This window comes from Leopardus geoffroyi, chromosome B1 (assembly GCF_018350155.1).
Source record: "Leopardus geoffroyi isolate Oge1 chromosome B1, O.geoffroyi_Oge1_pat1.0, whole genome shotgun sequence".
Lineage (NCBI taxonomy): Eukaryota > Metazoa > Chordata > Mammalia > Carnivora > Felidae > Leopardus > Leopardus geoffroyi.
The window spans coordinates 87617503-87642262 of NC_059327.1; the positions used below are offsets into that span (position 1 = coordinate 87617503).

At 35.1% G+C, this 24760-nt stretch overlaps 1 protein-coding gene across 1 annotated transcript in view; it reads left to right on the plus strand.

Moving 5' to 3' along the window:
• SLC7A11 (solute carrier family 7 member 11) overlaps positions 1-24760 on the plus strand; it is an 81832-nt gene that overhangs the window by 22240 nt on the left and 34832 nt on the right. The window contains exon 6 of the mRNA XM_045467419.1: positions 6438-6482. Coding sequence (XP_045323375.1) covers positions 6438-6482 — 45 coding nt within the window. The remainder of the gene's footprint in view (positions 1-6437; positions 6483-24760) is intronic.

Genomic DNA, 24760 nt, shown 5'->3' on the forward strand with positions numbered 1-24760 from the left:
ATGAAATCAGGCATACTAGATAATCTACGTTTTACTGGTTCTTACAAATTCCTTAAAATTTCCTCCACATTTGAAAAATAAAGTATGCAGCAAAAATGATTAAAATCACTCTGCCATGGGTACATTGCCTTTGTGCTTTCCAACTGTGATAACCATTCTGGTTGAAGCATTAGAACTTTGTTTCTAATTTATGCCTTACTTTATTCAATAACTTGAATAACAATACTCATGGATAAGAATGGGATTTTTCTCTAATTAAATTTTATCGATGTAAGATTCAGTTGAAGTGACTATTACGAGAAAGCCCACCATGTAGCAAAGTATTGCTCAAGCATCAAAATCTTTGCAGTAAAATTAAATTTCACAGTTTTGGCATAATTAGTGGCAAAAATCTCATTATTATCTTTGGAGCTACTAGTTGTACAATTTTAGCTGTAAGAGTGTTCTATAAACATAAAAATAGTATCAGGAAACCACACTAGCTCAAAAATTATGTAACTGCATTACAAATGCAAATAAAATGTACTTTCATTCCTTTACTGTTTAGATTCGTACCTTCCAGCTAGTGCATGGAATATAAAGATGTATTTCAAAATAAATGGAATGTTTACCATATAAATCTCAATGAATTATGAAAATATAGCATTACAGGAAAATCAGGAGGGTACAGGAACTTAAAAAAAACTTTAACCTAGCTTTTGAAAGACATTCAAAGATTGTAGCTCTAAGTAGTATAGTGTAAAATATTTGTATGTTCAAGAAATATTCTTATAGCCATTGTGTGTGTTAATCTTGAATCACACAGTATATTTGAAATCTTTTTATTTTTGTCCAAAGCACAATGTGATGCTGGGCAGAGAGAACAGAGTTGTGATCACAGGGTTCGTAGCAGAATCAACTATTCTATGGCCATTCAGCTTGGATCAAAGCTCTGGTGCCCTGGGGCAGCAGCCAAGCTACTGGGAAGGGCACCCAGAGACCAGAGTGAAGTGGGGAAGTGATAGAAGCTTTCAGCTAGAGCCAAGTGTTGGGAGCCCAGCAATATTCACTCAGGAATGTGGAATGTGGAGATAGTCACAAGGGAGATTTGATTAATTCTATTGAATGAAGTTTCTTTTGCCTGTGACTACCATGCATCTGTTCCCACGGAATCTTAAAATACTCTTCTACCCAACTCACTCTCCCACTACCAGCACCAAATATTCGGGTCACCTGCTTCATGTAGAGCAAACCTTCTCCACTTCTGTAGGCTTTTGAGAGCTGATCGATTTCTCCATTTCTCTCACTCTTTTCATTTTGAATTATCTTATTATCTGAATATTTTGTTTGATTGATGCTGAACCCAACATGTGCCTCTCGTTAAAAGGATTTAAGAAAGCAATTTAGGTGATACGGATCAACTTTCTTTAGCAATTCATGAAGTGGGCAGTCTCCACTTTCAAGAGTCCAGAGAAGTGCAAAATGGGATGGAAGACAGGGAACGTTTATAGGATGGGCTTAAATTAGAATTAATTAGAATTCTTAGAATTGTTTCAAAGAATAAGGAACAAGAAAGAGAAAGATAGAAAATGAATAAGGAACAAGGAAATAAAGATAGATCCCAGAGTTGGTGTTTGGGGACTGAGTGGCCCTATCTTGGGCCTAGAAGTTTATTTCAATTTCTGTTTACAGGGAAAGGGGGTTTACGTGAACTTTTGTTTATACTTTTACGCATATAATCCTCATATCCACTCCCAATTTTAAAGAACAGAAAACTGTTGATTTTCTCATATTCTTAAGGGATCAATTCTAGTACTAGAAATGAAGGCCAGGATTTTAAATGGAATGTTATCTGATACAAGTGGTTTGTGGAGAGATAGATAAGTAACTGTATTTCTATAACAAGGTTTTTATGCTACCTGAATGCTGCTTTGTGGATTGGCAGAAATAATCTGGTTGTTAATCTATGGCCATCAGTCTTAGAAAAAGGAAGCTGTGTTTAGAAGAAACAGTCTGTCGGTTTGGAGTTCCAGAGGAAAAGTTAATATCTGGCTGTAAATGGAACAAGATGGAGACTAAAAGAGTTCACAGAGAGGGGTATTTATTCCCTTCCCAAATGTGATCCTGCCTCTCTGACCTCTGTCTGTCTTTCACGGTATAATTACAAGACTAGGTGGCGGAATTATAAATGAGGCACTGTAAATGAGCCTCTGCTCTCTGTGCTGCTGCTGTGACAACGTTTGATGCAAACAAAAAGTGTGGGAGGCATTGCAAATAAGTCAGACAGAAGCAGCCACTGTCATCAGAACTCAACCACCTAGGGTGTAAGTAAAAGCAGCAAGACCTTTGTTGTCCAGGAGGCCTTGCTCTGTTAGCAATTCAACTCCTCCATGGTGAATGGGAAAAAGATCCTGCCAAACCTTGGGTCTGAATAAAGTAGGCTTTTGGCCATGAGGAGTGCAGAACCTTTTTAGAATGATGAAAACTCCTTCACAGAAACATGATTAGGGGGAAAGAAATCATTAACCCAGCCAGGTCACAGAGTTGGGTCAGAGCAACTTTAATATCATCGCCAATGGCTGCATTCAGAGAGATAGGTCTGCCAGTGTTCCCTGTGGCCCAAGGGAACTCAACCAATTTCAGTCCCATATCCTGATCCAAAGCTAAATATTGCTTGGTGGGATTTTTTTTTTAAACTGTGTAATAGAAAGTTTTCCGGTGTCTTTCTTCTCCCTTTTAAATCCTATCCTCTAGTGGATTTAGTCTTTCGAAAGCACCTGCTGGGATTATTTTGTACCATTGTGTCAAATCTAATCTAAAGAATAAGCTTCTTTTTAAAATAATTCACATAGTTGGGTACTGGGATGCATTCACAGCTTTGTGGTGCTTTTTATACACAATTATGGAAGAGCTGAAACAATAGATCTTGTGAACATTCTCTAGAGGCCTTGAGGAGATGTACAGCAAAGAGAATGCTATGGACTCATTGCTGGAAACTAGGAGAGCATAAAGGTGTATTTCCCATAGGATGTGAATGTTTGGACCAAAATAGGAAGCTTTCTCCTTTGCACCCCCACCCAGCCTTTTCCTTTTCTCTATTCTCTGGAGCTATGGCAAATATTTGAAATTGTGGCCTTCCCCCCCCCCTCCCCCCACAAATATTTCCTTTCTTGCTGTAAACATTGTTGGAAAACACCAGTTTCTAAAACACCTATTAAGAAGGAACTGGATATTTTTGACGTGAGAAGCCTGGAAACCTCTCTCTCTCTCTCTCTCTCTCTCTCTCTCTCTCTCTCTCTGTGTGTGTGTGTGTGTGTGTGTGTTTTGTTTCATTTTGGGGGGATTTTTTTTCTTTCTTTTTTCCCCTGCATGTTCTTCCTGTATTTCCCATTGCTTTGGCCTTATAACAAACACATGAAATCCCTCAGAGTGCATATTCCAGATATAAGTATTGATTGTTACTTGCCTTCCTGGTATAACTACAGCCTCTATTTTTAGAAACTTACTCTCCAGTCATTAAAAAATATCCTTGGCTGCTAACTTTTTAGATCACCTTTACTGCTACTGTTCTGTCAGCTATTCAAATGTTTCTACTTAAGACACAGTCCTTAAAATATTAGATGTCTTCACCTTGTTAAAAGATAAACTGAAGCGTATTAAAATTTTTAAGACTTTATTTGAGCAAAAATCAATTTGAATCAGGCAGCATTTAATCTAGCAGATAGAATGGAGCTCAGAGGAACTGTACAAAATGAAAGACTTTTATAGGCAGAAGGGAGCAGGAACAAAGAAGTTAGTATAGGCAAAAAAGCAGTTGGTTTTTGCAAGGTTACTTTCATTTAAACGATGACAGAGATCTATCAGGCAGATTACCTAACTAGTACTAATCAAGTGATTCCTGAGTGGCTGGTTTAAAATTCCGTTATTGGGAGAGTTGAAACTATAATTGCCTTGGCTTGGTGTTGTGGAGCTTAGCATAAGTGACTCCATTTGGAGCTTATTATCTAGTGTTTAACAACCATGAACATCAACTTTCTACTTGTGAATTTAGATGGGTTTTTATAAAGATGGGATAAGACAGGTTTTCTCATTCTTGTTTTAAGCTATGACATACTTGATATTAAAGTCTGTTGGGCTAATATTCTAGCCGTTTGGTTTTAGGTTATAGAAAATTCATACTTATAGACCCAAGCTTCTGTGTACCTATATTAATAGCTATTTTATCTTCCATGGAATAAGAGAACAGAAAAGTGTTTTGAAAATATGACTTTTTTTTATTTTGTGGAAATGCCCTAAATGTATGAAATGAAGAAGAGAAATGTCTTTGTCTTCATATGTTTCACTCTCCCGTTATGATCTCTTAGCTTTCCCATCTTCGCAATTAAATTATCTATATATGCTTGTTTGAGGATGGAGTCTGCCTCGGTCATACATCTTAGAACCTTGAAAAAGAACTATAAGGGCTTAAAAGAGTATCCAACAATCCCTTTAGATTGGAAAAAGAAGTCAAGGTTGCAAGGTGGTAGACATTTCTGGGTGGGGTGAGTAGAGTCACAAAGTCAAGGAAAGGAATCTGAATTTCTTTCTCTAGGGCCATAACTTTAGGGGGATATTTGTAATCTTATCAAACTTGAAAGTGAACTATTTTGTGCCTAGAATACTTTTTGTCATGTAAGGGACCCAGAAAAGCGTTCAGGACTTGGGAAGAGTGTCCAAAATGTTCTGCTGTTTAGTTATCCACTTATCGTGTAATGACTGTATGTCTAAAAATGCAACTTCATAGTCTTGTGACTTGAGGATCTGGATAGGCACATACCAGAAAACAGTGAATTGAAAGGAAGAAGTGAAGATTAAGAATCTATTATCTTTGATCCTGTTGTCGGTTCCTACTTGCCCTTGTGTGCAAGTATGAAGCCATGAACTCTAAAACTGAGAAATGCTATTGTCACACTTCTATTGTCCTATAAGCTTTGATTGACCTGCCACCACTACTAAAATCTGGATTCCTGAAGCCTAAGGCCATCTGGTACTTAAAGTCTGTTCTCACTACCCCTGACACACTTTGAGCTGCAAAATACTAAACTGTGGCTTCCACCCCTGTGCTTGTGTGCTATACTCAGTCTGGAATGTTCTTATACCACTTCACTAGGGCTAGACGTTAAGCATTTTTGAGGACTCAACTTGGGTGATGGCTTCTCTAGAAAATCTTCCCTGAATTGCCAGTCTGGGTTAGACCTTGCCTCTGGCTCCCATGGTACCCTGTGCACACTCCAGCACTGGCTCCTATGCTACATTGCACGAGTCTATGCTCCACTGTATATACTATGAGCTCCTTGAGGAGAATTAGTGTGGATTTCCCACTTTGTTTTCCCTAGTGGCTGACACGTGATAATCTCCTATATTGCTGGGAATGCAAAAATGGAAAAAAATAGTTTGACTGTAAACATACATCCACTTGTTGACTCAGTGATTATATTCTGAGTATTTGCCGAACAGAAATGATTGCCTGGTCCCCGAAAGAACATGCATAGGCATATTTATGGTATCTATTCATAATAGCTATATATTGGAAGTAATCCAAAACCATCAACAGTAGAATGTATACTGTAACAGTACAATAGAAAACATCAATAAAAATAATGAATTATTGTTACATACAACAGCATGGGTGAGGCTCATGAAAATAAAGCTCAGAAAAAAAATCCAGACACAAAATAATAAATATTGTGTAATAGTTATGCAGGCAAATATTAGTCTAGTGTGATGAAACAAACAAAATTTAGCAATGGTCATTATTCTGACTTAGCAAAAGTCAGAATAATGGTTGCCTTTACAAGAGAATGAAAGAGATGATATTGACTAGAAAAGGTGATAAGGAAACCTTCTAGGGTTCTAGGAATGTTTTATCTCTTGATCTTTTTGTTGGTTCCATGGGTATATAAATATGTAAAAATTCACCAAATTATACATTAAGATTTGTGCACTTAAATATTCATATGTTATACCTCTGTAAAAATATTAAAAAATAAAAAATAACTGGGGAAGCCTGGGTGGCCCAGTTGGTTAAGCACCTGATTCTTTTTGATTTTGACTCAGGTCATGATCTCACGATAGTGAGATTGAGTCCTATGTCAGACTCCATGCTTAGTGTGGAGCCTGTTTGGGATTCTCTTTCCCTTTCTCCCTCTGCCCCTCCCCCATGAGCGCGCTCTCTCTCTCTCAAAATAAATAAACATTTAAAAAACAAAAAAATAAAAAAATAAGAAAAATAAGAAATATGGCTTAATAGAAAAATGATTTGTTGGGGCTTTTGAGTATTGGAGATTTTCATCTCACAATAGTTATTTGTTTATAATTTTTTATAATTCTGAGTTTGATTGTAGATATTTAAAACTTGAAACTTTGGTTTATAGTCATAAAATATATTGATAATTTATAATTCATTTATATCTTTTTAGGTTTTATCTCAACTTTGTTACGGAAGAAGTAGAAAATCCTGAGAAGTAAGTGGCCATATTTATTCTGAAATATTTATGAGGAATAAAATGTAAGATTATAGAGTTGAAAAAGTAGACCTAAAGAAGATCCTTAGTGTGGGCTAATTAACTTTATCATCATCATCATTATCATTATCATCATCATTTTCTCAGGGAGATAAAATTTTATTTGACTTTGTTACAGATTATATGTAAACAACTTTATTGTATATTCCACATTCAAGACTAAATTATCTGATAACCTGAAAATATAAAGTTATCATATAGTTATGTTTTAGATAACCAATTTCATAAAAGTCTACATATGTTACATATGTTAGCATATGATAAGTCAGCTGCCCATAAATGTTCTGTAAGACATGAGCTCCAAAAATGGATTATTTCTAATAATTCATGTGAGTTTTTTCATAACTATTCTATTAAAGAGAATAATGCAGTTAATGAACAATTAGTTATGAAAGCCTAGAAGTGACTGTAGAATATTATAAGAACTTACAAATTTTAGTAGCTAGATGATTGCTTTTACTTTTTGTTCCTAGGTAATACTTTTGGTGATTAAGTAATTTGATGATGATTTATATAATATTCCTAAGATGAATTATTTTTAATTCAGAACTTAGACAAATGTATTTTGTGATTTGCATACAAACGCTTGACTTTATACAGCAAAACAGCATAACCTATGGGCAGAAGAGGGAAATTTTAAGAAGTACAGTGTAAGATAGGGACAGAATTATAAAGTAATTTAATTCATCTGACATTGATTATACATCTACCATATTTCAACCATTGTGGTAGAAATTTCTTACATGACTTATATTTAAGATTTTATGGTCTAGCCACTTAGTCAAATGTGTAAACAAATGAAAGTAACATAGTATGATGCCATCATAGATTATTTACTCCTCTGACAGAGAGTAAAGGAGGAAACACTTAACTCTGTCTAGGGGGATATACCTATACCGAGTCTCAAATGATAAACAGGTATTTTTCAGGGGAGGAAAAAAACAGGAAAGAATGAAAGAGAGAGAGAGAGAGAGAGAGAGAGAGACAGAGAGAGAGAGAGAGAGAGAGAGAGGGGAAAGGGAGAAAGACTTCTGAGAAACAAAACATGTACAAAGACGAGTCAGTATAAAATTGCCTAGACATCAGAGACGAGGCTCAAGTGTTCAACATTCACTTTAAGGTAGACTGAGAAATCCTGGGACTATGTCTGTCTGTCAGGAGATGGTAAGCCAGTTAGATCTGGCAAAGTACCACGTCAGAATTTTGAACACACACACACCAGCAACTAAGGTTGAAATGACGTTTTATACCATCTGATTCAACCGTGACACAAGTAAATATGTAATTTAAACATGTGAAAAGTTTATTTTATTGAGAAATATGAGAAATTTATGATAGTACTTTCATATTTAGAACTGGAATTGTGGTACAGTACACGCATTTACCGGGAACTAGTATCTTCTAGCATTCCTTTGAAATGAGAAGCCACTTTATAGCTCTAAATCTATTGATGACACAGGTAAATAGGTTGCCCTGTTTTTACTATTTTTGAGAAGTGTGTAAATGGCAACACAGAGAAAAGGCTGTTCTTACTAGATTTTATATATGTAAAATATTTATTGGATTTCCATTGCAAAAAAGAGATTACTATGGTTTATGTCTTTTAAGTTTAAAGGCATTTTAAAGAGTCTAGTTACTAAAAACTAGTATTGGAGAATATTTCTTATGAAAAAAAGGCAAACTGTAGGTTTGTGGATGTGACCTATAATGTAACATTTATTGTATGGTACATCGATGGCGTAGAGATAGCTCATGTTCTCCTGTAATGGTATTTAACGGTTTAAATATAGGTCTATTTGCTGTGTATACACTACTCTTGTGTATATTGAGTATATTTTAAACCTATTTATGCCATAATTACCCTGATCTGAATTTCTGATGTATTCTACAAGAATAGTATGCTTTTCAAGATTCTCTCTCTCTTTCTTTTTTAAGGGTCTTATTTTCACACATTGATAATGTCTGTGATTCAGTATGTACAACTACTAAAGAACAGTGATGTATGGATTCAGTGGTTTTTTTGTTGTTGCAAAGAAGTTTCCTCATCTCGAAAAGAGAATAATTGTAGCGCTTACCTCATTGGGTTGTGGCGATGAGTTAATACGTATAAAGTACTTAGTTTAGGGACTGTACTTTTTAATCACTACATAATTGGTTGTTGTTACTATAATTATATTTCCTGATTGTAAGAACAACATAAAATGTTACTCACATAAGAGTATTTCCTAAGCGACAATATCCTAGCCAATTCTCTCTCTTCAGTGTTTTTGAAAGAAAAATGAAAAGTATTTCACACCTGTTGAAGCCTGTTCTATAAACTTTCAGCACTGAAATTGAATATGTATTTTATGATCTCTCCTATTTTTATGTACAGATTTCATATAACATTTTATATTTAGAGAAAATAAGAGGTTTATAATAATTTAAAAGTAGCTATCAAAACTGATTTAGACTGATTATTATCACTGGTTATACCAGATAAAATGTTTTCATTTTCTGGAAATTATGATTTTGCAAAATTCATTAAATATTCCTAGAATACTTTTAATTTGATATTTTAAGGTCTTAAACTAAGGAACTTCTCCGGAGAAATTAAGTAAGAATCTGTGGAATTTGGGATCGAGATAATTAATAATTGCTAATACTTAAGGTGAAGAAGGAAACCTCTGGTACCTTTTTGTTCTGTTATACAAGGTACTCAGATATTCAGTTTTTGTCTGAATGATTCTGTGTAAAATTTAGCTAACAAATTTATTTTCTCAAAGTCAGAATATGAGAAATCCACAAAATCCCCTTAATGAAAAGTAAAGATTAAATTTGTACTGTGTATTTATCAAACTAAAGAAGTTCAAGCTTTTAAGCAACGTATTCAAGTGTCTTAATTAAAAAAAAATAACATTTCTCTGTAATGTTGGCAATCAGTCCAGGTCTTTTAAAACTAAATCTTATTTTTTAAACACAAGGAATGATTTGGGAAATATTTATGGTTGAACTTAGAGAACACATGGTAAAATTATGTGAACCTCATCCAGATGTGTAATTTGTATTATTTTGTAGGTAGATACAGCTCCAAAATGTATTTAGTTACAAGGGAGAGTAATTAGAATTCCATCTCCTTTGTGACATGCCAAGATAAATGTGTTTCCCAATCAGTCACGGGTGCATGTGTCCAGGTGTGCTGCAACGTGTAACTTTCTGGCAGCTGGTGAAATGAATCATCAGCTGAACATACAACACCTTTTACTATCCTTCTCCACCTAGGCAATAAAATTTTGCTACAATTGTGCCCTAATAGAAAAAGTGATCATTAATTTAGATCACTGAAAATAACAATGTGATTTAAAATATATAGAATGTAGAATGAGGTTTCATGATCACAATTGACTGCCCTTTACATATACTTTAATTTCAGTGGCGATTTTTTCAGATTACCTAACATCACTCTATGGAGTCATTTCTGAACTGCTATTATGAGAATGACTTACAGAACAGTTCCCTAAGTGTTACCACAAGTGAGAGGTAAACTGAGAGATTCATGGAATCAAAATAACTAGCTCATGACTTCTTTCTTCTGTTAGGTCTCAGTTCCTCTTTAAAGCTTGTAAAGCACTAATCCTAAAAATTGGGGCAAAATCCCTGCTATATGATTACATTTATAATGTTAAAAATGTTGCCAGTGTCCTTTTATAATGTTTTCTAAGAGTGGCTTTGGATCTATGGGAGTAGCAATCTTTTAAGAGGCATTTAACATATTTATGTAAAATGACAGTAATTATCACTGAAACTTTTGTAATAATATAAAAATGTTACATTTAAAAATTATCTATGGCATGGTGGCTGACTCTCTAAGAGTAAAAATAGTATTTTGAGGAGTTGGAATGTCCAAAGTTTGGATCATGAAGGTGATAGAATCCCAAAGAATCTCTGAAATTTAAAATGTCCCCCCATGAAATGAAATGGGTAGTAGTAATGATTGGTAATGTGTACATTTGTTTTTAAAAATCAGTGTTTTTATTTGCAAATATAATGAGTTTTGCCTTATGACATTATTTGTGTGGCGACAGTGCAATCTATCATTGTTCACAAAGTTACACAGTGCAAAGAACATATCATTGAGATGTATAATGTTTGTAATCCTGCCCTTCAATTGATAAATCATGTCTTGTGTTGATGAAAGCCAAGAAATGAATTGCTTTTCTTTGACCTTGGGGGTCTGAGATTAGTCAGTTTGTCTATTAGACTTGTTCCAGTGTTCTTCTCACTTCATTTATTCCTTCTGTCTTGAAGAGTTGGAAATAGTAGACTTGGTGAAAGTCAGTAAAGCTTGATATCATCAGTCATTTTTGAAGAACAGGCTATCAGCATGGTCTGAATAATCAACTTTAATAGAAGGTTTAAATAATCAGAGTGTCATGTTTAATTAATACTTTGCCTGCTTTCAATTTATATTAATTGATGCCTGAAAGTCATCGCACCTTGTACCAACGATAACTTAGAAGAGAAACTTGGCTTGGGAAAAATGCCCAAAGACCTTTAAGGCAGTGTAATTGATCAGACTGATTCATAAATGGTCGATAATCACGTAATTTATATTCAGTTCAAATGTTGCCATTCTAAATTCTTAGTATATATGTTTTTATTCCTATTGACTTGTATTAAGCCAGTGTAAAGGCGTTTATTAATAATATCATACTGCTTTATCAGGCCCATTGCTTATAGGACATGTAAAACTGGTAACCTGATTAAAAAACATGGCAAAGCAAAACAATCTAAAAATCTTGTGCCAATGTGCTATAGCTAATTGCATGACAAAACATTAAAGGTTGATTTGAGGTCTTTTATTTTGCATTTTTGGCATTTTAAGGATGCAGTTTTCTGTTAGAGGCAAATTTCATCTTTATATGCTTTATAGCTTTCTAACAGTTGCTAGAAAATAGCATATAATGTCTTGACTATGTATGTGTAGATTATAGTAATGTTATGATTTTTTATTACAAAGCAAGGTTCTCTGCATTCTTAGACCATTTCTAGAGTTTATTTTACAAATACTCAAGTGATATATGTTCTTAAGGTATATAAACTAATTTCCCAGAAAATTACCTCACTGTAAATAAAGGCATTTAGAAAAATCTGGACTAGTAAGCAGAATTAATTTGTAAAAGTATTTCCTGGAGGAATCTCTCAAAAATGATTCATTCATTTTATGCTAATTGAGTTAATACATAAATTGAATTTATACCCAACTTAACAAAGATTTCTTTGGCAAAATGAGGCATCACTTTATTAATAACAATAAGGAATTGTTAGAATTATCTTAATATGTGACAGTGCTTCTCTTTAATCATTGATAATTGATACCTAAGTTAAGCTCATTCAATTTTGTGCATTTCTTCTGGAAATACACGAAAAAGTTTTGTGAATCCATTTTTAAATATATTTCAAAATATGTGTACAATTATACTGGTTGAGCAACTGAGGCAGTTGTTCGGTATCTGGCCAGACGTCACAGAAAAGAGATGGTTCTATGTTCAGAGAACAAGATTACCAAGTTACTCTTCCTTGCCTTTGCTCAGTCTAAAAATTTCTCACTGATGGGACATGTAGTTGATATTCCCTAGGATCAAAATTCTTGCATTTCTCAGTTTCACATATGTCTTTATTAAGGATGCTAACCCCATTGTGTGGCCAAAAAATTTGAAGGTCAATGCTTTTGATTGTTTTACATCCTTTCATAGTACTTGTATCTAAATTTGAATTTGAATTTTATTGGAGCTTATATTTTGAGTTTAGAATCATGAACTCATGTTTTAGGTACAATAACAGCGGCTGTCTTAATTTTACTTTATGTTTCTGTTTCCTTTCATTATTTACAAAATAAGAGACCACAAATGGTATAATGAGTAGAATCAAAGAATTTGAGAATTAGAGGGGACCTTGAATACTATGTAATCTAGCTTTCCACCAGATGCATGAATGTCTTCTATAATATCTTTAAACAGATGTAATTCATATAACATAAAATGAGAAACTGACTATAACTTCCCTGAGCTGGGCTACAATTATTTTTAACTTTCACATGTTGATTAGGAACCTGCTAATTTCTATGACCATTTTAAGGTTTGATGAATGTTGGTTGGGTGGCATAAATAGAGTTGGGCAAATGTTTTGACTGTAATAGGTACAACCCAGATGAGAAATTGAATGACATTAAGTCAGAGGTTACAGAGTTAGAATCCTTTTATCTGAAAGGAACTACTTTTGCAATCAGAAGTAAACGTCAGTCATTACATTGTCTCCTGTTTTTGAGTTCACACTTTAGCGACTCCCCTCATCCATATTCTCATTTATGGAAATCAGCTACTTTTCTCTGCGCCTGGATTTGAATATTAATGTTTGTACCCATAAAGTGGCTCATAAATACCTTTTACATTCTGGGTTATACTTGGTGAAAAACTTCATAGACCACTAATATCTAGTCTGTGGCCTGCTGCTTGGCATTCATTCAGATACAACGTTGTTTAAGATCCTCACAAAAATAGAATATCCTGTGTTGTTATTTAGGCACAGAGACAATATGCATCCAGGCCATTATATCTGCACTGGCCAAACACAAGAATGGTTTTGTTAATTTTGTTCTAGTCATTATCAAACATTGACTCATTTTATCGATCTACTCAGGAAAATGAGCAACTTTTGAATTTGTATAGGCACAAGCTAAAACAGTATTGCCAATGTAAACATCTAAAATGAGTCAAATGAAGTTGAGACTTTCCAGTAAAGAAAGATTTCCTTTACTTTTATGAAATGTGGAAATATTTACTTACTGAGTCTTTGAAAAGAGTACTCATTTAGAAAATCAAAATTCTAATACTGTCTCCTCTTAACTAGCTGTTTGACCTTGGGCAGGCCTCCACGTTGCTTCTGAATCTTTGTTTGCCAGTTTTAAATAGAGGGTGATAATCCCCATATTAAAGTTCTCATGGGGTTGTGAGGATAAAATATGTGAAATTCAAAAATGTTAATGAGTTCGGCAAGTAATACACAAATGCCATCTGCAACCAACACCCATATTCTTGAAAGATTACATTATTCATAATTTTTGAAAAAAAATGAGAGGATTAGCATAATTGTTTTATGAACAGGGGTGCCTCTTCTACACACATGACCTATTAATCAGCTTGAAAAGTTGTTCTGCATCATCAGCAAAGAACCCAATCATTAGTAGTTAAAAGGTTCAAAAGATGATGAGAACTGCTTTTTATTTAGTAGTCTCTGATCTCCCTTAGGTGGCAATATGCTCACTCATCATAATCAGAATATATTTCTTGGCAGATTTTTTTTCCTTCGAAACCAAATATTTGTATGCCCACACCCACACTGTCACCGTCACACTGCTGGCTGATGGTGCGGATATAATGGATGGACTATTTGTACTTTCACTGCAGCGACTTATTTTTAGGTTCACGATCTTACCAAGAAACTCCTTTATGAAATCTGCCAAAGAAGGTTTTGACCTGAGTGGCTGGTGTCATGTATTTAAATTTTTATTTTTATTTCCGGAAAAGAAGCTATGGGATTATTCTAAAACAGGAGAACACAGGTGTTAGTTTGTGCCCCCCCATATGTTTTTTTTTTTTTAAGATTTATGCCTAACTTAAAAATGCACAGCCTTCATTAAAAATATAAACAGTGTTTGTTGTCTGAGTGATAGATGGATTACAAGGTAGCACTTCAGATTATTTTTAATAAGATGATGTATTTTATTTCCATTCCTCAGTTGAGAAAGTTAAAGCTTTGAGAAGTGAAGTAACTTTTCCTGGCCCTGGAATTAGTACATGAGAAGATTAGGATTATAATCCATGTTTGATATAATGTGATATAATGCATGGATTGTTTGGCTTCCGAGCTCATACTCTTTCCAGCATGTCAACTAGTCTCTTTGAGAGGCAAAGCAGAAGTGACCCATGGGTGTACAAAGTGTTGTAATGACTAAGAAAGTAACTTTGCTGTGGAAGAGGAAGTTGGAAGAAGAGTAAGATTTACAAAGGTAGAATAGAGAAATAAAACTATTTCAACAGGGGATGGGCATACACAAAGCCATGCTTTCAAGGAATAATGTGAAGACTGCTCTAGCTAAAGCAAAAGATTGTAAAGAAGAGTAGAAGACAAAATGGCGGTACAATGTGGATGCTGGTATGGGATGAGCCTCCGTTAGAAGAATTTTGGACCTGATCCAGTAGCCAATGGGATGTGGTGAGTGGAGGTATGGTACAAGTTTTTGGTATATGAAGTTGTATTTAGGGAAGATGAACCTGATGGCAGGTTCAGTGGATTTTCCTTTTTTTGACATATGTACAGTTTAAGGAGAGTTATAATCCAAAAGGTCACATTTAAGTCTTGTTTTATGTTTATTTTCAATAAAAGCAAATGTCTGTGAAAAGTTAATTGCCCCCTGGACATAACCCATTATTACAGTCAGACATGGTGGCAAATCATGTGATAGAATTTTCTGGCAAATAGCATCATAATGGCCACATTGTCCCAGCTCAAAGATATGAACTAAACTGCTTAGAGAACATGGATGAGTCAACGTGGTGTTCATATACTCTTGAAAAAATAGAGTTGTCTTCTTTTTTTTTCTTTTAATGAAAAAGATGGGATCATTTATTCTCTATGCCAGAGGAAGAACAATTGAAATCAAGTTAAACGAGAAGAAAGTTCATTTTCAGATAAAATTATATTCAAAAGTATGGAAACAAGAGAATTGCATTAGGCATTGGAAATCCCAAAATAGAGAAAAAAAGAACTTACCGTTTAGCTGTGATTCTCTAGATACTGAGGTGGAAAAATGAGGCAGACCAATGCCTAAGTTTGCTTCTAATTCTATATTTTCGTTCTGCATTTAAGTCAGTGAATATATACGAACCAATGTGGGGCATCATGTACTGTGTTATGGTCTGTGTTATTGGGGAGGGATGTCACATGCTAGGGAGATGAAGGAAACCCTTTCTTAAATTTTAAGGTCAAATAGAATCCTAAGTCAAATTTGGAAATATTTCAAACAAGATGTGTCAAAAACCTGACTTTCACATATTAGGTATTCGAGGGAAGCGTGGGTTAAGGAGGAGAGGGAAATAGCAATGCCATTACAGGAGAAGATTTGGGCTGGGAACCAACAAGCACAGTGAGATTCACGTTGGTGTTGTGGAAAGAGCTCTGTACCTGGAGTCTAGTGACTAAAGTTCTAGTTCTGGTTCTAGAGTTATGTAATTTTGTGATCATAGCTATATTATTTATCCTCTCTGAGCCTCTGACTTCTCAGCTATGGAAAAGAATGGTAGAGTATCAAATTATCAAATGTGTGTGATGATGAATCCTGACTTTTGTTTATTGTTCTTTATAATATGCGCCTAGAAGGTATAAAATGGTCTATAAACTTGTGTGCTGCAGGTTGTTGTTAGTACTAGTCTTTTTCTATGTGTTTCTTATTTGTCTCAAGAGTCTAGATATATATTATGAGGGAATTGCCTATGTAAAGAGGTATCTTCTCTGATAGGTCTATTACTTTAAGCATTAGACATTTCCAACAGTCCAGATGGATTTATTTATTCATAATAATAAATATTTTATGTTGCCTACCTAAGGAGAAAAAAGAGGGAGAGGGAGAGGAAAGGAGGAAAGAGAAAGAGAGAGAGAGAGAAAGAGAAAGGGGGAGAGAGAGATTTGTGATAACTTTAAAATATATATATTCATTGCTTTAGCCATCTGTTAAATGGAAATTCTGATGTTTACCTTGCAGAGTTTTTATGAGAATTAGAAATAATATACCCATGCGTCTGACAATATTTTGCTCAGTGAGGACACTTATTTAATGATAAACCATTTACTTCTTATTTTTGTTATGAAACATGTCATTAGCTCATTTGTAATCAAAGATTATCAGATCAGGATTTGTAAATTTGGCCAAACTGTTTCTTTCTTTCTTTTCTTTTCTTTTCTTTTCTTTTCTTTTCTTTTCTTTTCTTTTCTTTTCTTTTCTTTTCTTTTCTTTTCTTTTCTTTTTTCTTTTCTTTTCTTTTCTTTTCTTTTCTTTTCTTTTCTCTTTCTTTCTTTCTTTCTTTCTTTTCTTTCTTTCTTTTCTTTCTTTCTCCCTTTTTTTTTTTTTTTTTTTGCACTGCTTAAATGTTGGGTTTGAAATCCATCATTATAAGGTAAAAGACACCCTTGTTTGAAATACTTTGCCACGGGAATCACAAATTCAGTCTCAGAGCTAGGCATTTCTAATCTCTCATACTGGAGGTTGTTTTTCAAAAACATATAGTGCTTTGTTGGTTTTCTAAGGAGACATGTTCATAGCTTTTAATGGTCACATGGTTTACCCGGATAACTGTTTACTACTGTGTCATTTTCTCATTTGTCCCTTTTCTCATTTTCTATCTCTCTTTTTCTCTCTTTTAAAGTTAGATATGTGGAACAGATAGGGAGAGCTATCTGTGGCAAAAGCTTAATAATAATCAATACTAATGCATAATAGTTGAGAATGCAGTGATTAAATACCATGGCCACTGTTTCATATAGTGAGATATACAATATTACAGGGAAGATAATTTATGAAATTAAGTCTGTGGCATAGCACTCAGATATTTCATAATATGTAAAACTAAAGCTTTTGACATATATTCATATATCACAAAATAAGAGAGACTAAAGATTATAAAGCATGACTTTGTGAGTAGAGTCATTTCTAGAGCCTCGTTGGTTGCCTCATCACACAGCTTTATATAGACCCCTCACGTCTCACTTCCTCCAGAGTATCTCTCCTGTTGGCCTTTCATGATGGCACCTTTTTATTTTTCCCTGACATTCTACTGTCACGGTCATTCTTTTAGGGATAGATAGCAAGGGATGCGAAGATGTCTCTAAATTTCCAAGTTGTTTCAGTTTTCACGTTACCTGTGTGCACATAATAACTAGTTCTCCACTCGTTTACCTTCTTCCATTCACATGCTGGCATGGCTGGCCTAGTTTATTAGACTAACTCACTGTTACAATTAAAAACACAGTGAACTTGACCTTGAGAAAATATATCACAAAGGCCTGGGATTTTTGAATCGGGAGGAAAGTAGCCATCGAATTTCCTATCCCTTTCATTGTAAAGATAAAGAGTTGAAGCCAGAGAGATGGATTAATTTGTCTGTGTTTACATTTGTTTATATTTAAAATACTGATCCCTTTCTAGTCCTCTTTTCAAACATTTAGCCTTGTTGACTACAGATCTAAGAGTGATGGATATGGCAAGATTGTAGCCTCGAAATTAGCTGGGGGAAGAATGTAATCATTAGGAGTGACCTGTATGTTATTGAGAATGGAACAAAACTGCCTTTTAAAATGTATAAAAGCATTAACATTTGCCTGCATTCGACTTTCTAAAGCTGTTTTTCAAACACGTAATGAAAGGGGTCCTAGGCTAGCTGAATTAAATAATCTATTCCAGGTCGTTTATTGAAGGTCATTTGGTTACAAGATTAAAGCAGAAACTTTATGACTAGGAAATGCTGAAATGTTAGGATCCTGTAGGGAAATAGCTACTTTTTATTTTCTCTAACATTTTTACGGATAAAACTGATTCTTAAAATAGTTCTGATATCTCTTTGGGGGGAACAATATTTAATTTTTCTGTATTGATATTGTCAAACAATCAAAATCTCACTTCCTATATTCTGGCCTGAGGCAAGCAAAAGAGAAATTGATATAGAAGACACGACTAACTTCATTTTGAGCCAGAAAATGACAAAAGAAATGAGTGAGATAGATAGCAAGAGGAGATCATGATTCGAAAAAGCTGTTTTGTAGCTGCTCAGGGTCCGGTGGAAGAAAGGTTAAATGTATTTTAAATGTATGTAAGTGTTTAGCTATTCGATCCTCGTAATGCCACGGCCTCTGGCCAAGGAGAGGTGATCAGTGGCAAATGCTGAGAGAAGACAGCTGCAGATTGAACTCAGCAACGTCCCTCCCTGGTACACGGAGCCCTTTGTCTTTTTGGGCCACAACCTGAACTCTGAACTGCAGTGAGAGAGACAGCTTCAGCCTCGATATGTAGGTGCTTTCAAACCATCAAGTTTATGATGCAAGTCTGACCAGGCAGGGCCAGAGTTTCCTGTTCTCCAAAAGACAGGCTACTTCTGCTCCCGGTGTTGCTCTTTCTAAGGCATCTCCCTGTACACTTCCCTCACCTCTTGGCCCGGCCTTCCCAGCTCCACATCTCTCATCCAAGAGGCAGCCCAGAGCAGGGGACATCCTGACTGTCTTGTTCTCATATTTCTCCTAACAGACACATCTTGTCTGTCCCATTTTTAAGTGTCTAGGATACAAATTTCCACCTAGCAGTTACGGTCAGGTGATCCATTTAATCAAGTAATTGAAAGGGAAGCTTCTTTCTATGTATCCTGTACCCTATTAGAAAACTTAAAACTTTCTGATTTTCATAGTATTTTTTCATAATGGTGTGTGGTCTTTCTTCATTTTAATAATAAATAATAGTTAAATTTTAAATTTTTTTTAACGTTTATTTATTTTTGAGATAGAGAGAGACAGAGCATGAATGGGGGAGGGTCAGAGAGAGGGAGACACAGAATCCGAAACAGGCTCCAGGCTCTGAGCTGTCAGCACAGAGCCCGACATGGGGCTTGAACTCACGGACCGCGAGATCATGACCTGGGCCGAAGTCGGCCGCCCAACTGACTGAGCCACCCAGGCGCCCCAATAATAGTTAAATTTTAAAATACCAAAAATTATGTGGAAGAAAAGTAAAACCACCTATTATGTCATGATTACATAAAATAAAAACACTTGTTACTCTGATGTTTTGCTTCCCCTCCCCCTGTGCATGTATGTGCGTGTGTTTGTTCCATGCATGTCTGTATTGCATTATGTTACTTGGGATAAATGCACATATGCATTTTTCTTTGTAACTTTGGCATTACATTATAGATTTTTGTGTTTATTTACTGTCTGTTTCCCCTGTGGGGGTCATGGGGTTTACTGACACAGGACTACCATCTGTGTCATTCACTGTTGTATCCCCCGCAGCTCGATGGCACCATGAAGTCTGTCTGCCTCTAGATTTGCTCAGCTTTAGCTCTTTGTTCTTTTAGGTTTATTATTTATTTTTGAGACACAGAGAGAGAGAGAGAGAGAGAGTGAGTGAGTGAGTTGGGGAGGGGCAGAGAGAGAGGGAGAAAGAATCCCAAACAGGCTCCACGCTGGTCAGCTTAGAGCCCGTCAAAGGGCTCGATGTCACGAACCATGATGCTTAACTGACGGAAGCACCCAGGCACCCCAAGTTTTTTGCACTTATTATTCATCTAGACCTATACTGCTTTTTTTCACTTAATGTCATTTCATTGGATTTTCCTAGATCTCTAACATCCTTGTAAACGCCATTTTTAATGGTATAATATCTCATTGGGTAGGTATACCAACAATTACTCATGTTTCTGGGAGCATTAAAATGTTTCCAATTTCTTTTAGGGTGAAAGTGATGTATTACACACATAATATAGAAATCTTTTTGTATATTCAATTATTTCTTTAAGAAGATTGCTGAAAGGGAAGTACTATGTCAAAGGTGATGGACTCTCAAAAAAGTCTCTTTTTGTGTTGCCAAGTTGCTTTCCAAATTGGGTACATCCGTTTCCTCACTCAACAGCAATAGTTAAGAACACTTAATCAGCATTGACTATAATTTACAAAAATCTTTGTTAATTGAAAAGCAAAAGTGATAGCTCATTGTTTTAAATTACATTTTTTAAATCACATATAAGGCTTAATACTTGTCCCAAGTTTAGTAGCTGTATGTGATTGCCATTTTGAGGCATGAATATTTGTGATTCAACAGAATTCTTTTTTTTTTTAATTTTTTAATGTTTATTTTATTTTTGAGAGAGAGAGAGTGAGAGAGAGACAGAGTGTGATCAGGGGAGGGACAGAGAGGGAGACACAGAATCTGAAACAGACTCCAGGCTCTGAGCTGTCAGCACAGAGCCCAATGTGGGGCTTGAACTCCCAAACTGTGAGATCATGACCTGAGACAAAGTCAGATGCTTAACTGACTAAGCCACTCAGGAGCCCCAACAGAATTCTTTATATATTATGGGTACTAATTGCTTATTATATTGATTGCAAAATTTGGCCTCAGTTTTTCATGTAACTAAATTTTCTTTATGATTTACCTTATAGAACTTTGAATTTATATGTAGTAATTTAATAAGTTATATATTTATATTGATTACATTTAAATATGAGTTTTTTAATATTTCTGTATATTGGTTTGATATCATAAATCTTTATTCATCCCTGGATCATTTAAATATCACTCATATTTTCTGTTTGTTTCTTCTTTTTGACATTAAGCCTTTTAACTTATCTGGAATGGATTTCTTTAGCATGACATAATGAATGTAGGCTTTTTTTTTTTTAAACGTTTATTTATTTTTGAGACGGAGAGAGACAGAGCATGAACGGGGGAGGGTCAGAGAGAGAGAGAGAGGGAGACACAGAATCTGAAACAGGCTCCAGGCTCCGAGCTGTCAGCACAGAGCCCGACGCGGGGCTCGAACTCATGGACCGCGAGATCATGACCTGAGCTGAAGCCGGCCGCTTAACCGACTGAGCCACCCAGGTGCCCCTGAATGTAGGCTTTTAATCACCCCCCGCCGCCGGCCAAGTTTCCAATATCCTACCATTTACTGAATAGTCATATCACCCCTTAGTTTATGATATTTACTTACTTAGTTTATAATACTCATAAAGTATGACAATTGTTATATATTGTTTTTACATTATATACTGTTGTATTTCAAAGTGATCTGTTCTACTTGTCTTTCTATTGATACGTCAGCCAATTACTATACAATTTTTACTGAAAGTTTTAATATTGTTATCTGGACAGAAAGATGGCCTTAATTATTACTTTTTTTTCTCTGAACAAATTAATATAAATAATAAATTCCCTGAATAAATTAGTATAACATATTTATACGGAGGTGGCTTTTCATGAATATGAGGAAAAACTGTATCATTCTTAGAAATTTAAAGTTCATAATTTTCAAATTATCTTGGTAGCATTATTTTACAATATAATTTGCCCTAAATCAAATTATTCTACATGTATGGTTAAATCCTTTATAGTCCCAAAATTTCCTTCCCTGTATCCTATAGTTAATTATTAATTTGTTTTCTTCTTTCTGATTTTGAAAACACTAACTAATTAAAGTAACCTACAAGGCATCTGCCAGTGATATGAGTCTTACTTTTCCCCTTTTGGCCTTTCTTTTTTAATCCCTGTACTCTACTAACAGAATACTTTTTATAATGATTTTCTGTTTTCCAGAATATTTTTTAACTGAATACCAAATACCAAAATATTAATGGAAATATCAGTGGAAACATGAAAAAAAACATTTCCTTGTGATCCTTATAATTGCTGAAACTTCCCTATATGGGATTAAATATGGATGAAGTTAATTATTTTATGTATCTCCAACTAGTTGAATTTATATTCCTGAGAAGAAATCCCTTACCACATAGGTTATAAACATGGTAATAAACACAGTTCCTAAGCAAACATACATGAAAAAGAATAAGATACTTTTTTTTCCCCTTGACATCTTTCTTACCTTTGAACCAAATACCTGTTGGAAAATATTTGAATCATATTTTTATGCATCTTTTAGATGTTTACTGCTTTTTTTGCAGGATGAGAATGGCAATGTTGGATTATTTAATTACTAGCCTTTGTTTTCTTGTGGTGGTTTCCATTCCTTTGGTATATTCTAAATTTATGCATAAAATTCAACACAAAAATACACTTGTGCTGCTCTCTCAAATGTAACAGTCAACCAGGAAGCTCAGTGTTCTGACCAGAAGTGTGAGCTGACTGCTCTAATATATTTAGAAATGAGTCTTCCTTTAACTCCTCTCCCTTCCTCATTGACATCATTTCAGCCTGTGTTTCATTTCTATTGGCTGCTTTGTCTAGATTGTGAGGCCTGATCCCTCCCATGGTTCAAACACCCTGTTTGTTTGTATTGCTGACGCCCCACTGATGGCTGCCAGAAGATTGTGCTGTGCTGTGTTTGTGTTTTATGGGGAAATGTTCATGTGTGGCTGCTGTGTTTGATATTAAATCTGAGATGAACTTCAGGAGGTTTCCTGCTTTTTATTAAAAATGATTTTGGCTAGGGGCTGTGTTATCCTGTTCATAAATCAGGTGAACTCAGAGATTTAATAATTTAGAATTCTCATGAGGGTTTGGTAGAATAAATATTTCTTTTCTGTGTTAAAGCTGCCTCTTAACATTTTTCCCCCTTTTTTCTCTTCATGGCTTGATTTATTAATTTTTTTCAAGTCTTCTTTTGGGAGGATTGTGCAGTTTTGGTCTCATGGCTGTGAAAACAAGGTAAAAGAAAGTCAAGATGATAACATAGTTTGGTTGAAGTAATTTAAATTTATAAGTTTTATGAGTCCTCCCATCACTATTGTAAACCAACTTCTATTCAAAAAATTTCTTAAATCCCAAGCTGTATCTTCCGAAATACTTATCTTCTCTCACTGTTTTAATGAACCACATGTCTTAGAAATAAAAGATTGATAGCAAGCAAAACGAAATAAAAACAAAAAACAAAACAAAACAACAACAACAACAACAAAACCCAGAAACCAAGGAGGCCAGGAACTCTCTCCCTATGTGGTTACAAGCTACACAAAAAGCAGAGGTATCTTTGAGGATGACGAACAGTCCTGGCAACAGCTCTAAAAAATGTTTGCACTAGAGATTTAGAGGCAATACTTTGAGGACACTTCGTAATGCTCAGTGAATGGCCTCCATTTCTTTGTAGGATTTGGTGTATTATGAATGCATAAAGATATTGAAAAAACTATTAGGAGTTAGAAGACGTTTTGTTTTGTTTTTCTTCATACTGAAAATGATAGGGAATGGGTAGTTCTGGCATTGGGGGAGGCATATTTAGAAAAAGGAGGGAAGATTTCTCTGAGGGGGAGACTTGGTATGAGCCTAACTGACAGGAAGGAGGCAACCATGTTAAGAGTGGGGGATGGGGAGTCGTCTGTGTCTTCTTGTTTGAATTTTAGATTCCATCCATGAGAGAATAAACTTTTTGTTGTGGTTGATGTCGTTATCCCTGTACTTATAATGTCTGGCATAAAGAAGATATTTGATAAACATTGATGAAATGAATGAAGTCTTTATAAAGAGCTTGATGGATGCAAATGACAATATTGCTACAAATGTCCTCCTAAAATTCAGATGGTTTTTAAAACTGTGTTCGCAATGAAGTTAGGATAAAAGCTGAGGCATAAAATATAGTGACTTGCAAAGACATTCCATGAGTGCCTAGGATAATATGACCTTGTAATGTGGCCTTCCAGAGGTCTGACCTGATCCACAGATACCATTTTAGAATCTGGAAGAATGGACGGACCACTTTTCCTTTAAATGATCTTTTGTAATGATCAATTTTTTCAGCCAGGCTGACACTTTGAAGTTTTAATGATGGAAGGTGCTTTGATGTGCTGGTATTCCTGGTTGAGAATAGAATCATAATCTTCAGTGTTCAGGAGAAGAGATTGTAAAGTCAGCATCCTATTTCTTCCTCGGAATGACAGAACAAGGCAAAGGCAGGCATTTCCTTAGAATGCTCTGGTACATGAGTTCCACTGAGTTTTTAAAGTGTTCTGTTAAACAATCTCTATGGATTAGCTTTATTTGCCAAAGTGGTTGAATAATGAACTTTCAAGTAAAATGGACTTTAGACTCTATTAACTCAATACCCTCTTTAACTGTTAAGGAAGTTTAAACCTTGAGAGATCCAGTGATCTCTTGAGTCCCTTGCTATAGTGACTGGAATGTGACTAGACTCCACCTTAGGATTGGAGTCCAGAAAAAATTTCAAAATTCTATGAAGTGAAAACAAAATCAAAGGTAAAACTCCAGAGAAAAGATGTTGCTAAAAGAAAATTTACACCTGGGATGGTATGTACAATTTTTTTCTTGGTTGTAGGTATTTGGGGAATAGGGCCAAGAGAGAAATTATGAAGGAGAGGGTGGGTAAATGTCAGGATGACTTTAATTTTCCTAGTCCCTCAGTCACTGCCCAGTGTATCTGACTCGAAAAAATTATCCCTAGTGAGAGGTTTGC